Genomic DNA, 15962 nt, shown 5'->3' with positions numbered 1-15962 from the left:
ATTTTGGAGCTGCAGCATCGCACATGGGGAAGACTGGGTGCACGCTATGCACAGCAGTCCTGCTCCATGGGAAGAAATGTGTCCACGCTGGGCACAGCACTGCCATGGCCAAGGCAAGAGGACCACAAGATTGAGGCCAGTTTGAGCAAATAGAGAGAGACCTATCTCAGAATGAAGAGGAGAGAAGGAGGGAGAGCAAGAGGAAAGAAAGAAGGGGAAGGGAGGGAGGGAGGCAGGGAAGGAGGAAAGAAGGAAGGAAGGAAAATGGAAGGAAAGAAGAAGGAAAGAAAATGGGAGGAAGACAGGAAGGAAAAGCACACAGACATCTTCAACTGCAAGCTACTCATGTACAGTCGGAAGTGAAGCAGCCCAGCCCCATCCAGAACTGTGCAGGTCATGCAGCGGTGCACCATTCCACAGCGAAAAGAAACAAACTGTCAAAGACGCACTGAACTGGAACAGAAGGCCGGGACCAGGTGATTCACGATGCTAGAAACGACAAGTTCAGCCACCCAGGATGTGGGACTTAGGGAGGGCAGAGAAACACCCTCCATACTGTGCAGACTACACAGTTCCCAGGGTTTATACCGAAAATCTGCACTGCACTGGTCTACTTTTTACCTCAACTTTTTAAAAGCAAGACAACTAGACACAGATTTGAGATTCGGTGTTTGACTTCACCTACCACGTTATTTTCACCATAATAGTAGCTTTCAAACATTTTTACCACACTTCAGAATAAGAAATAAATCTTACATAGTGATGTGGCAAATTCACAAAGAAATCCCTTCCCGTAAATTATTTAAAAAGAAGTTTCATAAAGTAACATTTAGTCTGATATATATTTTAGATTAGGCATCAATACAATGTTTTCTTCCTCAAGAATGGAAACAATTCTCTGTGGATGACTGTAAGGAAGACAGTGTATAAAATTTTATGCAGTAAAGAGAAAGTCCACACTACACGAACCTCGGAGGATCTATGGAAGTTGCTGATCAGCCTACCTCACCCTGACTGTGTAGCACCACTTCCCGGAGCAGAACGGAGGTGGTAAATTCCTATGTTGACCATGGACTCACTAATCCAAGGACAGAGTTTGGTCAAGGTGGAGTGACTGTAAGGTCACCTGTGTCAGCAAATCAATATGAAGTGTCAAAGAAGAAAGCAGGTGCAGACATTGGATTTCAGAGCAGAGACACAAAATTTCAAGAAAGGTCTTAAATTCATCCTTAGGTGTCATTTTTAGTAATTATCACAGGAGTCCTAATTTTTGAAAGCAAGTTCAATGTTACACTGAAAAAATCAGCGAGGTAACAGTAGACAGATGGGGAATGGGATGATAAGGCAGGACAGGGTACAGGGCTGTGCTGTGATTTAAAGTTGGCAAACGAAGAAAACGCACCACTGTCTGGTTGTCAGTTTAGAACGAAGAGTGTCCCACAGCTTTCTGGTGTCTGTACTACACCACTACACTCAAACACTAGTGTCCACTTCTGTTCATTAAACCAGGAAAACTACTGTTTGCGAAGGTCAAGTGGTGAAATGCTCTCAATTTCACACAGTTCAGCATAGCAATTACTCCTGACTGTCTTCCCCATGAAGCTAACACCCTCGGGATGTCTCTCTCTATCAGGGTCTGGATTCCTGTTCACTCACCAACATACACAAACGTGTGATTCTGTTCATGTTTCAGTATTTCTTCTTTCTTTGTTGCAAATCCATTAGAGCTTTTTAACCATTGCCCCACTTGAGCTAACTGCAACAGCTCAGCAAATTGACTCTTCTTCAAATACCTGTTTCTTTCACATCGAACTTGATTTTTTTTCTACTGGCATTCCAGGAACTCAACTTCTGCCAACTGTGCAAACTGTTTCCTCTGGTCTTTCCCTCTAATGCTGATGCTTTTCTGGGTATTTTTCACCTAAATATTTTTCATACTGACTCTATATGCTCTTCTCAGATGATCTGTTCTACTCCCAAGGTCGACTGTCACTCAGAAACTGATAAAACCTAAACCATGACAGAACTTTCTTCCTGCCCATTGCTCTGTACTTCCACTTCCAAACTCCAATGGTCATTCAGTGTGCATCCAACTGACCTCAGCACTGATCTTTTAACAATATCTCAATAACTCACACCATTAAACTGAACCCCAAGGAGCACCCTCGTCAGCAACCTCGAGCCCCTGCTTTGCTCCCCTCTATCTGCCCATTCTTACAGATTTCTCTCAGATCTGCCCACTTTGTTTGTCTACACTTCATTATTTGAATTGGGGTCTATAAAATTTGTCATCTGGACTGCTACTCCAGCCACGTGATGGCCTGCCCATGTCTAATGTCTATCCAATCCTGTTTCCAAAACAGAGCTATGTTGTGCTTTAAATGAAACTCTGATCATGACTACTGCCTTTTAGATGATTTGAAATGATTTACCATAACGCCCAAACTTCTAAACACTGTTTGCAAGGTATGCACAATAAGCGTCTACCGTCTATCTGAATAAATGTCTCTTTCATGCCAGGGTTTGGAGATGTTTGCTACTTGCATATTAACTCTCTCTAGACTAAAACTCCTTCTTCAATGAATCCCAGCCAGTCTCCTCCTCAGTGTAGCCTCACCTGATCGCTGTAGATTCATTGGTGCCCCATGCTGCACATGTAAGCAACACTGACTTCCCTTCTGGCTGCATTTTGCAAATTCCATGGAAATTGCTCATTTAATTGCCTGTATCTCCTGCCCTCTCCACCTAACTGTAAGTCTCAGATAGTAACAAAAAGCACAGATAGCAAGAACCAATTTAATCAAGTCTTTACGGTTGCTTTTCAATTTCCTGTGCCTAGTTTGTGTTTAACACACATATACATTGCTCGTGTGTGTGCATGTGTGTGTGCATGTGTGTACGCTTGTATGTGTGTGCGTGTGTGCATGTGTGTACACATGTGTGTTCATGTGTTTGCATTTGTGTGTGTGCATATGTATTTGTGTGTGCAGGTTTGTGTGTGTGTGCATCTGTGTGTGTGCATTTGTACACATGTGCGTGCATTTGTGTGTGTGCACATGTATGTGTGTGGGTGCATTTGTGTGTCCACGTGTGTGCATTTGTATGCGTGTGTGTGTATGTATGCACACGAGGGTTCTATTCATTTTACTCAAAGAGAAACCACTTGGCTTGCTGCAACTCATTTCAAATACTGATCATTCTAAACTTCATTAAATTGCTTTTAATTATGATAACGTTTTGTTCTACCAGATTCTCCTCTGTGGGCATGATATAATTTCCATACTTTCACTAATTTTGGAATAGTAGCTTAATTCACAGCACCCATCATTTTGAAGTCCACTCCAAGGTAATATCACACAATAAAGTGCCACCTGCCTCAGCACCAAATGTTCCATCTTCACGTGGTTCCTGAAGGCGCCCTCTTCCCACCAGACCTCTTTCCAAAGTCTGTCAAAGCAAGATTTTGGTGTTCCATTGAGAACATAAGCTCCTTTAATATTCTTTAAGGTGTCACTGACTAGTGCTTGCTCTTTGACATTCTTAGAAATTCTTATTGGAAGTTTGCCTAGTCTCGGATTTATTGCTTTAAGAAAAAAAATTCCAAACATATTATTCTCTACTCTGTCTGTTTTGCATAAAATGGGAGCAGTGTGACTTGCCTTTTGTGCTGGAATATAAGGACTTGAGAGAGGGAATATGTTGAAGGAGAACGGCCGTTATTCCAGTCATCCCTGTTCTCAGAATCAAACAAATTTCTCCTTATTTACACTCTCCTGAGTTGTACTCAAAGCCAAAATAACCTAGCATACAATTCTAGGAGCATGCTAAAAATACCCTGTGCAGAATTCACACTTATGCAGCTTTTCTGTCAGGTGAGTAAAACCTATCATTAATGTTTTCATGGAAGTGGTCATCGGTTGTGCCTTCTGATGACACCATCAAGTCCTGAAACCTCAGAACCTACAGATAACATTTAAATCAGGCCATGTGCTGTCAAGTTATCCATTTCTGATCAAATGGGAAAGCTGCTCTCTTTCAAATGCTAACCCAAACCTGCACTGCCTCAGGACCCAAGAGAGGACTTCATTGTTCTTTGTCTCTAGAATTCAGCAGATGTAAGCAGTTCTCTAAAACACACAGAAGGAACAAATGCCTCAGCAAGTCACATGTAGATATCTTCATGATCCTTACTTAATTTCAGACTTGGGTAAACCCCCACCTACAAATCTACTTGACTTTTCTGTACTGCACTTATTTATGGTGTTTTGCAGTAATTTATCCAATACTTGCATTTGGGAACTTATTTCAAGAGTTAATGCAACAATAGTTTGATCTCCTAGAAATCCTTTGTATATCATTATCTAGTCTTCCTTCAAAGACTGACTAACCCAATGAAGTGGTGCATACCTGCAATCCCAGCACTCAGGAGGATGAGGCAGGAGGAAAGTGAATTCAAGGCAACACAGTGAGAATTTGTTTCAACAAGCACAAAAACAAACAATCAAAAATGAGCCTGATAAGGTTGGGTCTCCTGCAGAAGAGGCGGTGTGATGCAATAGCTAGGTATGGTCTCTGGGAGAAAAAGCCTACATTCTAGCTCTCTCTCCTCTTTCTTCCTCTCCCTCTCCCTCTCTCTCCTTCTATTTATAGCTGCATAACTAGAGATACATTATAATCCTTAATTTTCCTCTCTTCTAAAACAAATTCTAATAATGATCTCATAAGACTGGAGGTGGATTAACTGTGGCAATGTTTGCAAAACACTTGTCAAAGAATAAACCCAAATAAATGTCAACAACATTGATAGCGATGATGATTAATCTCTGATCACCATGACAACCAGAGTGATGGCCTCTACTGAATCCCAGTGATACCACTGGTCTCCAGAAATTCATGTCAAACCTAGCAGGCAATTCATGTTCTATCTATATCACAATCATACATGTTCTGCTGTTGTTAAATCCCCTACAGATTATAAACCTCATAAAGGAAGCACTCAATGCATCTTCATAAATCAATAGCATATATTGCAAACAGGTATCCCCAAAACACATTAAGGGTATGTATGACTGCATGCTAAGATGCAGTAGAGTCCTAGCCAAGAGAATTCATCCCCTAAATTAGAGTAAAGTGTTAGAATATTATGCCCCAAAATATTTGTTGCTCAGACATTCTTAAATGTTTATTGTCTCTCTGAAGCAAGATCTTTTTAGAAGAAGTATTTTGAGGAAAAGTGGAGATGTCAGCAAGTGACTTCTTTCAAAAAAAATAAAAGTTCATTATAGCAAACTAGGATGGTTCCTCGTGACTTCTCAAATACTGAGCAGTTATCACAGAACTCCCACTCAGGAGAGCAAGGAAGTCCTATAACATGGATATTTTCTAACTTCAGTTTGGGAGATCAGTTACTGGCCATTGGTCTTTACAACCATTTTTACATCATTCTTATTTTATTGGAATTCACTATTTTTTGAAAAAAAGGATCATATTTTGATTATGAATGTATTAAATCTTACAGTGTCACTGCTTTAAAATCCAAACAGGTATCAGAATATAACTTCATTTGAGATGTACTTCTTATATCAAGCAAATAAGAAAAGAGAGGTTAAATTCTATGCGCCAAGAAATAAGTGCATAAGGACAATCGGTGGCACTACAGTTCTTTCTAAAGACCCTAAAAACTACCTCTGACCTTCACTTCCTTCATTCTACAGCCACTGTGAGAGCAAAGAGCTTCATTGCAGACTGTTTGCTTACAGAGAAAGTAGAAATAATGGTCAATTTTGCACCCCCCTTAGGTGCCGTGCCACAAAAAACCTTGACATGAGATTAAAAGAAAGGTTTGTGGCCATTATTCAGATAGGTCTATCCTGGTCATGCCCAGGATATATAACTAGTTCTTAAAACATTAGTGTATTAGTCCAAATATATATATATATATGAAAACTTTACACCCCAAAAAATTAATACATATAACTAAATGAGGACTGTATATCATTTATAAACGAAGAAGACTTTCTGGAAAGAAGCAGACCAGTTGGGTCTCACAAGACCCAGACCCAAACCAGAAATGACATATCATTAGTTCCCTAAGATTTCTTTGTGCCTCATAAATGCTAGGTGGAGTGCTGTAAAAGCTATTGATCCAGAAAGATCAACTAAACCAACACACACACACACACACACACACACACACACACACACACACACACACACAAACCTTCTGTGCTCTTTCTAACTAAAGAGCTCACTAAAGGGCAACCCAGAAAACAAAAACTTTGAGACAGCAAGCATCCTTTTCCAGCTAAACAAAACATTAAAAACCATGTCATGCTCACCTGTGTTAAGGCGATGAAACAGAGAGCCTAGACTTCTAACCTCACCCCATGGTAACCAGGGACCCTTTCCCCTGCCAAGTGGGATCAGAGAACGCTGAAGAGAAAATCAGGCTTCTCTTTGGCACACAAGTAAGGAGGCCTCCTACAGTGTCATGGAGGCCAAGTGGAGGTCTTGAACCTCCACCCTCATGAGCACCCTTCTCTCTCCATGCCAGGGTGACATCAGAAAAGGCCTCATACCTGCCTGAATTTGTACCATAAGCCAGTAGGGACAAGGCCTTCCCATTTCTCCTGGTGTTAGTAGAAGCCACTTAGGGAGCTGGAGAGTGGTCTTCTGCCTCCCAGCCAGAGTGAGGTCAATGGAGAACAGGTGAGAAAGATTACCTTTACCTCCACTGGACATATGAAGGTAGAACCCCTTTGTCTCTGCTAATAGGAAAGTTTAAATAAAATCCATACTACAATAATACCGAAAATGTCCACGCTATAAATGACAGTCACATGTACAATACGAAGAACCAGGAGAAACTTGAATGAAAACGGGCTGTCACCAAGACTCACACAGGTAGTGATTACACGGCAAGGAGTTTTCTCCATGGATAGCAATGGTTGTGCTTGAAACAAATGAAAAGGGAATTCAGAAATACGATAACCAAAAATTTTAAAATTTCAGCAACAGCAGTGAGAGGGCAGAGGAAAGAACCAGTGAATCAAAACCAGGACAGAATAAATTACCCAATCTGAATCACAAAGACATGGGCAGACACACAGGACCTGTCATGACAAACCCAGATGTATATCCTTGATGTTATCAGAATCCATGGGAAAAGGAGGACAGGGCAGGAAAAGTATTGGCAATGATGGGAACAGGGGCTAGAGTACTGACGGGGGAGTAGGAGGGAGTCTACAGAAGGAAGATCCTGGTGGTGGAACACTTTTGTATATCAGCAGTGCCACAGGAATCTACAAATATGATACAGTGACAGGCACAAGATTTACCCATGCCATTGTCCGGTTCAGACATGACAGAGCACACCAGGAGTTCTCTGGACTGTCTTCTTAATTTCCAGCAAATGTATCTTATCTTAAAATACATTAAAAAATGGAGACCTTCAGAGTAGTTTCCTGTGGTTTTGAAGTAAGTAACGACAAAATACGACTCAGTGAAACAGTGACAGATTTCCTAAAATTTTATTTCAGGAGATACCTTCTAAATTCATAGTAAGAGAAAAGAAAGACCTGGGGGTGGCACCATTCCTTTAACAAATATTTATTAAAGCCATCAACACATAATAATGAGGAAGAGCATTAAGAATTCAGGGACAGAAGTCACAGTTCTAGCCCTCGAGCTCAGAGGGGAGGCAGAAAAGATCAAACAGAATTGCATGTTGCCATGTAGCAGTGGAAAGGTCAAGAAGTAGAAAGTCAGAAGTTCACCTCATCCATAATGAATAAGAGGAGGAAACCAGTACGAAGGCTTCCTAGAAGGCATAGCTAGACTGTTGAATGAGCAGAAGTTAAAATCAGGGAGAAAAGTCAGGGAGAAAGGGGCATTCCACAGCCAGGTCCTGAAGAGGAGGCTGAGGGCAGTCATGTCTGAGGAGGCCAGCAGGAGGCAGGGTCTGGAGTATGAGGGAGGAAAGCCCTTCAGGTATCCACTGAGCACCACCATATACCAAGCCCTGTGAGGAACACCACTGACGCCATATTGTTTCAGACTTGGCTTGGCTCCTCAGGACTCACAGTCTAGTGAGAAAGTCAGGCACAGCGTGACAATTGTGACTCAATGAAGGTGAAGACAACTGATCTGGAGGAGTGCACTATGGGATGAAGAACAAGAGACACATCCAGCTTTGTGTGAAGAGTGAAGGGTGGTGTGTGAGGTTTAGAGAGTTAACTAAAAGCAAGGTGTTATAGCTGAGATAAAATTAGGCAGAAATGATGAAGAGATGAGTCTGGAGAGCTTGGCATGTCTTTAGAAAGTCAAGGAGTGTGACCTGTGCTCTGCAGAGGATGTGGGTGATTAAGAAGCGTGGTGTGGCCATACTCTAATTTTAAAGATTCCCTCTGAAAGCCCTGTGTGTATTGAGGTGAGGAGGAGAGGCTGGTCAGAGAGGAAGGTAAAACGGGTAGAGAAGATGAGCCATTAGTGTCAAGAACGCGGGTGAAGGTGAACAGGTTGATCTGGAACAAGAAAGAAACAAGTAGTCTTCTGGGAATGGAAGGCAGTAAGTCTTTGGAAGGCATGGAACATTAGAAAATTGGGGACATTTCTCTCCATTAGGGAGATGTGTTGGGGTCAAGGACATGTGGTTTAAGAGGGGATCTGAGGAGGTCTGGAACCACCACCCAAAAAAACCAAGACCGTGCAAGTCAAACTCACTGACTTGGGGAACCCTCACTGGAATCATTTTTCACAATACAATTTGTTTCTTAATTTGATTTATGAGTTAAATTTTCACTCAGCGATGATTCTAATAATAAGGTAGTGCTTATTTCCCTTATTTTCTTACAAAAGCTAGCTTCAAATTGAAGTCCAGTTCACAATGCATCAAGTGTGCATTATCTTGTATTTATAAAACTGATGCTTTTGTTTAGATTTGCACAGAATGCAGCTTATATTATCACAAGCAGAATTTTTTTAACCTTCAAAGATTCCTTCTTGATAAGTAGTACATGTCCTGTTTTACGGATGAAAAAAACTGAGTATCGCAGAAGAAAAAAGTGATATATCCCATATTTCACAGAAGGTAAGACTATCAATACTCAATCCTATGTGTTTTGCTTACAGAAACAGAATTTTCATTGTATCATAAATTTGTTTTAATTACAAATCAAAGAAAACTGGAATTTCATTTTTACCCATTCTTTTTTGCATTTAAAAATGTAAATAAGATTATCCTGAATCTTGTGAGAGGAAAAAAAATATTACATTTATCAAGACAAAAGTCAACTTTAAGAGTCATGTGAATTCTATTTTATCAGAAGCTGATTTTAGACATAGTACCAGTAAATTTCCCTAGCTTAAGAACTTATTAGTCACTGCGGACAAAATTTAAGGAACACAATCTAAATTGTCACATACTCCCTTTTGAGAATTTCTGTAGTTAAATCACTAACGTGAAGGATCTTATTTCTCTTGCCCTTGTCTTTTTGAGAGTTCCTAAACTGCTGCAAATTGAAGGCCAGTCCTAGATGTTGGATGCAGCTTTTTACCAAAATTTGAAAACAGAACCTAGGATATTTCACAGGCAACTTGCACTGTTGAAATATTTGGCAATAAGATTTGATTTCACCACACCATAAGTTAACCTGGACAGAAATGAAGGTACCAATGCTTCTGAAGAACTCAGGCTAGGAAGTCCTGCCCAAAACACTCTCAATTGGCCAAGAATTTATTAAAACTCCTGAAAGCATGGAATCATCACAATTGAAGCTATAAATCTGAACAGATCTATGTCTGTCAGCAGCCATGCTTAAACTGCAAACAAGAATACCCCAATGCACATACATTTTTGGCTCCAAGGACTGATAACAGCTCAATAGACTTATGGTCTCTAGTGTCCAAAACAATGTATATACCTCAAATTACATTATAGCACAATAAATATCGTATCAATCATTAAGATAAGAAGGAAGGAGGAAAGTTTCAAGAATGTGCTGTCACTGACTTTTATGTTCTTCATACTCGGCATCAGAGTAGCCTGGGACCTCGCTAGAGCTGCACAGAAAAATGTGATCACCTCTATCCATCTCTTTAATTTGAGAGACAAGAAAGCTGGGCCCAGGGAAAGGAATGCTTACAAAATTCACTCTCGGTAAAAGTGGAACTAAAATCCAGGTATCTGGGTTCACGTTTAATGCATTTCCCAGAGTGAGCACAGATATAAATAACCTCATGTAATTTCATCTGCAAGCCAGCTCAGAAGCTAAGCAGAACTTTAAGAACGGTGCTGAGTTTGCTGCTTTATCATATCCTAAACCACCTTCCATAACATGGATAACCAAATAACATGATAGTCACAGGAGGGAAATTATTTTAATCAATCAAGCACTCTTCATGCCATGCTATATAAAATATCTTCTCAGTAACAAAGGCAAAGGATGTTTGCATTTTTTCAATACTTTCTCAGAATCATCCACACTGGAAAAACACAGCAGGAACAAATGAAATAGAACAAAATACAACAAAAAATAACAAGACCCCCAACTAACCCGGATCCACAGCTTTCAATTCTAAATGAAGGAATTGTAATTGAACCCTGTTATGCATCTATTACCAATCAAAGAGCAAAATAAATCATGATGAAAGCCTCTCGGTTATATCACTGCTTTCCTATGTACTCGGTTCTGGAAAATCATTGCAAGAACTGAAGCATGTTGATCATCTTTATTACTCACTCAGTCTTGACACTGTCTGCACAGTGCTGACTGAAATGCACTTTGGTGTACACCTTCCTTCAAATGAATATCTATGTCAGACTTATTTATAGCTACAGCCTTCACTCTGTATTCCCAAATCTAGAAGAAAAACCATCTCAACAATACTTTTCTATAGAGATCTGGAACAAACCTAGAAATCTTGGCAAATGGCCTTTGAAAAGATAATGAAAGATCTATAATGTCACGTGTCCATTAGGATTCACTGAGATTCCAAACAATCCTGACTTACATTCTTCAATAAGCACGTCAAGTGCCCCAGGAACAATTAGAGATGTAATTTGAACCTTGCTCACGTAACTGTGATCATTGCTACCTACATTCTTGTTGCCTCATTTATGACATCTCTGAAATCTGGGCAATCTCTTTGTTTCTTAGAGGCTTGCTTTTCTCTTTAAGAGCTTTCTCTCCTAATTCTTTACAAAAGCAGGACATGCTTCCCCCTGCTGGGAAAAAATTAAATTACAAGGGACATCAGAGCATGTTACTCAGTATCAAGAAATCAACTTTGTGGTAAAGATACAATGTTAAGGAACCAGGTGTGAGCTTTCTCTTAACTGTTTTACCAGCTGCTGAAATGTCTGTGCACTCCACTCTGTTAAGACTGTCTCATGTGCACCTCTTAGTTTGGCAGCTTCGAAGAACAATAATTCACATTAATGACTGATGAGCTCATCGTTGAGCCAAAGAGAACTTCACTCTAGCAGGTCAGAGGAAGTGATCAATTCGCAACTTTTTTTTTCACTTTAAAGACATTATACACGAAATGAAGCACTTTTGGAGAACGTATTTAAGTAAGCTATTTGAGTTAAATCGTGTTTTTCATCTTTTGAAGAATAGTGTTTATTAACTCATTATTCGTATTATTTTCAGGCAGTTGTCTTTTTAAAAAAGTAGAGGAAGAGTTTGATTGTTTAATTTCACTTTCCTTTCTATTTTCTTCATTTGGTAATCAAAAGAGTAGCAAGCATAATTGTATTTTACTCCCCAATTATTCTATAAAATCAGCCTTTTCCTTGAAAACAGTGTAGTTATTTGATATGTTTCATACCCTAATTCTAAATCTCTTCCTACACATTTATCATAAGAACATTTTGTTATTATAAATAACAATTCATCAATAAAATATCAAAATAAATCTGATGTGTATATGAATCATAAATGAAGGGTAGAATTTATCTTCCATGTACAGCTACATCTCAAAAAATTATTTTAGTGCTAAAGACCTGGAGTACAAGTGACTTCTGGTGTTTCAGGTACATCCGTAACAACCCAAGGCTCAAAACTGCACTGTGGCCAATTTGATAATGAATCGATTCACTATCAAGAAAGCGTTCATGCAAAAAATCCCTGCATTTGTTACAAAAAAAGAGAGTGCAGACTACTATCGACACCGTTGGTGTCTTCAGTAGATAGCCCTATTGCAACATAAGTGGAATAATTTGGGGGGATATTTCTGCCATTCTGAAGTTCGTGTGTTAGTGCACTTGTGTGCCTTTTTTAAAATCCACCTTTCAAAGCACTGCAAAAGTGAAGACCTAGGCTCCCCTGGGAGCGGAATCTCCTCTAACATTACGGGTGCGCGACAGCAAATGCACGAAAGCACACTGCGTGGAACAGTGGATCGATGATGGAGAGCCCCAGGGACCCAGGCAGCACCGTGGAGATGAACCTTGCAAGTGCAGCCTTCCATACACACCCGGCATGCACGGTGTCTCCCGGATGATCCCAGACTTTCCCTGGGAAAGGCTTTGATGAGAGCGCATCACAACCACTTCCCAAACGCAGGAAGAAAAAAAAAACGTACAAAACCTGGTGTGCAGCTGGGGTGGGAGCTCGGACCCACAGAGATGCCCGTGCCCTGCAAGGTGCCGGTCCAGGAGCTACAGGTCACCGCGCGGTGCTCCCGGGCCGCGGGGACAGGGTTGGGGACAGTGGTGGGGACAGCCCGGAGACGGCCGCGTCCCCCCAGCGTCCCGCCCGTCGCGACGCCGTCCTACCTTCGGCCAGCAGGCGCGAGGCGTGCACAAAGGACGGGTCCAGGCTGTCCTTCTCGGCCATCAGCTCGGGCAGGTATTTCTCCTCTTCCATCGCGCGGACGCGGGACCGTCCCTGGCCAGGCGCGAGGCTCCGCGCGCTCGATCGCCGCGGGCTCGGCCGCTGCGCCCCCGCCTCGGGAGGGGCCCCGGCGTCGTCACCGGCCCGGCCCGGCCCGGCCCGGCCCGAGCGCCCCGACCCGCCCCGCCGTCGGGCTGCGCCCCGCGCCCGCACCTGCCGGCCGCGCAGCCGTCCTCTCCGCGCGCGCGGAGCCCGGCTCCCACCAGCGGCCTTAACCAGGGCGGCAAGGCCCGCCCTCGCCGCACGCTGATTGGTGTGCCTGTCTCGGGGGGCGGGGCGTACGCGGAGGCGCCGCTGTCATTGGGCCGAACTGCCGTCGGGCCGTCTGAGTGGCAGGAGGAGGCTGCTGCGGGGAGGGGAGCGAAGGTGCAGGTTCTGTCTTCTTGCTTCTCCGTTGTTCCGCAGGCCCAGAGCTGGACAGCCCTGCTGCGGTCTGCAGAGGTGGGCTGGGGACGGAGAGAGAGCGGGAAAAGCTCCAGGTAACACCAGGTAATCAAGGGATTCTGGTCCAAGACGGCCGGGGGTTGGGAAAGCGCCGGGCAAAGTCTCAAGAGGTGGATGGGCCTCACCTGCGTCCCAAGGCGCAGGTGTCCCCAGGCGCAGGTGTCCCCAGGCGCAGGTGTCCCCGGGCACAGGTGTCCCCAGGCGCAGGTGTCCCCGGGCGCAGGTGTCCCCAGTCACAGGTGTGCCCAGGCGCAGGTGTCCCCAGTCACAGGTGTCCCCAGGCGCAGGTGTCCCCAGTCACAGGTGTCCCCAGGCGCAGGTGTCCCCGGGCGCAGGTGTCCCCAGTCACAGGTGTCCCCAGGCGCAGGTGTCCCCAGGCGCAGGTGTCCCCAGGCACAGGTGTCCCCAGGCGCAGGTGTCCCCTCTCCCCCGCGGTGCAGGAGCCCGCAGCTCCCGGTCTGCGAGTGCAGTACCATCAAGGAACCTGCCATCCTCTGCTGGTATTTGTGATGACCTACATCTCGGGGACGCAGAGACGCTCGTTGATAAACAAATAAAGCGACTCTGAGGCGACATCATTGTGGAGCAGCAAGCTCCCCGTGCACACGCGTTGCAATGCTGAATTCTAGGGACCCATCAATCCCTCTGCCATCCCCACCCTGTGCCCATCTGTGGGGAGATGGGGAAGGGCTAAACTACAAAAAAACTAATTAATTAGCCATGGTGTATGGAAGAATTGGACGGAATGGAAAGAAAGAAGAGACTAGAAATCTTAGGTTACTAGGATTGCTTTGTTTCCCCTTTCTCCCCTTATTTCAGAGGAGACAGTCTCTTTCCCTGTTTCAGGTTCTGTTGTATGTTCTACTCCTATAAACCCTCTTGGTGCACAAGCTTCTCTACATTATGGGGCCTTAAAATGTAACTGGAGCGCTTCAAATGCTTACAACAGTCTTCCTACCTTCTTGCTTTCTCCTTCTTTAAACACTCTCTGCTTTTGCTGTGAGATAATGGATGGTCAACTTTCCTGTACACAAAATATGCTAAAACTTTTTCAAGTGCTCTTAGTGTATACAAATTGATTCCTTATTTATTTTAGATGAACTTGGAACACAAGCTTGCATTGGTGTAAGGATTAGAAATTTTAATGTGTCCCTCATCCGTCATCTCAATTCATACTCACAAAGGCACTCTGAAAAACATGGTCCCACTATTAGTTTGCCTCTTTCTATAGATGTGGAAACTGAGGCAAAGACAGAGAGCTCGGGTCTCATTCTTAGTTATACTAACATCAGAATTAAAATTCAAGTCTATTTAGCATCACGTAGCTTAGGACTGTACTTCTCCAGCCTACGTATCTCTGTTAAGCATTATGTGTGTACTTAACAAGTATTTGAGGCACTGAAAGGAGTCTATGGACTGCTCTTGAAATTGGAGAAACACTGGTGAACAAGACTCACACAAAGCCATTTCCTGTCATCATAGAGCTATGTCCTAATGGGGGGAGACAAATAAAACCAAGTCTCCAGAGAAATGGTAATTGTTGGTTGGTAAAAGCCAAGGAAGGAACCAAGCAAGGGGTTAAGAAAGACAATGCAGGGGAACACAGACAGAAATACACATCTGTAGATGTATATGTGTTATTGCCAGAATAGACCGGCTGTCTTGCTCACAAGTTGCTGACATGTAAACCAAAGCCTACCAGAAAAGAAGGCATTAGATGTGTCATATGTGCAGAGAAAGCCATTTCAGGCAAAATAATTTGACCATGGCAAAGCCCCGTGGTCTTTTTGCAATGGACTGGCGTCAGTCGATGTCACTAGTGTGATCTGTGCAGAAATAGGACAGACGAGGATAGATAGAATCACTCAATGTTTGATGGATGGAAATTGTTTGGATTTCATTCTAAATGCAACAGGGGACCCTAAAGGATTGCCATCTTTCCCTTTGGCTATGCTTCTCAGAAGATCCCTGTCTTGTCTGGCTGTTAAGATACTTTCAAGAAAGAAGTTACAACTTAGAATCGAAGACACGCACAGAGTGTGTGTGCTGTTTTATTTGATTGGATGCAGGAGTTTAGTAGGGGCAGGTAGCATATCATGTACCTGGTTTGCAAGAGAGACATGAAGGGAAAAGGTGCTGCCAGTTCTCAGGGGGTGCACAGGTCCTGACATACCGGTGAAAGTAGGGTAAGACATCAACTTCAGCTCACAAATTGTAGAGGTTTTGGAAAGAGTATAAATTAGGGAAGTATTGTACAATAATTGAAATCATATTTTGATTTTCAACCTGCTGAGATATGGTACTGATGGGGTTGTGTGCAGACCCATTTTCATGAATCAAAAAGATATAGTACTCTTGCTATGTCCAGCAACAGAAAGTATGTAATTATTTATAGTTCTCTTTACATTATTAAAATACATCACAAGAGCTGTAAAAATGTTAACTTTATTATGCAATGTCACTTTGAATATACAGGTCATTATAAATATATCAGCTACCTAAATTTATTTTTCCTAGTGATTTTCAAAACTAAAGATTTGTTATTTGTACTTTCTCAGGAAAACCTTTGCTAAATGCCTAAAATGCATCCTAATCCAAACAATACATTTGCACAGCCTTAAA

At 42.6% G+C, this 15962-nt stretch overlaps 1 protein-coding gene across 7 annotated transcripts in view; it reads right to left on the bottom strand.

Annotated features, from left to right (window-relative positions):
- Positions 1-12953, bottom strand: part of Khdrbs2 (KH RNA binding domain containing, signal transduction associated 2) — a 497340-nt gene extending 484387 nt beyond the window's left edge. For all 7 annotated transcript variants that reach the window (XR_012450579.1, XR_012450575.1, XR_012450578.1 and 4 more), the window contains exon 1: positions 12779-12953. Coding sequence is in view for 1 of the 7 variants with exons in the window: in XM_074081820.1 (XP_073937921.1) it covers positions 12779-12869 (91 nt within the window). In the remaining 6 variants the exon portion in view is untranslated. The remainder of the gene's footprint in view (positions 1-12778) is intronic.
- Between the last annotated feature and the right edge of the window lie 3009 nt (positions 12954-15962).

The sequence above is a fragment of the Castor canadensis genome, chromosome 8 (assembly GCF_047511655.1).
Source record: "Castor canadensis chromosome 8, mCasCan1.hap1v2, whole genome shotgun sequence".
Classification (NCBI taxonomy): Eukaryota; Metazoa; Chordata; class Mammalia; order Rodentia; family Castoridae; genus Castor; species Castor canadensis.
This window is presented reverse-complemented; position numbering and strand designations above follow the sequence as displayed.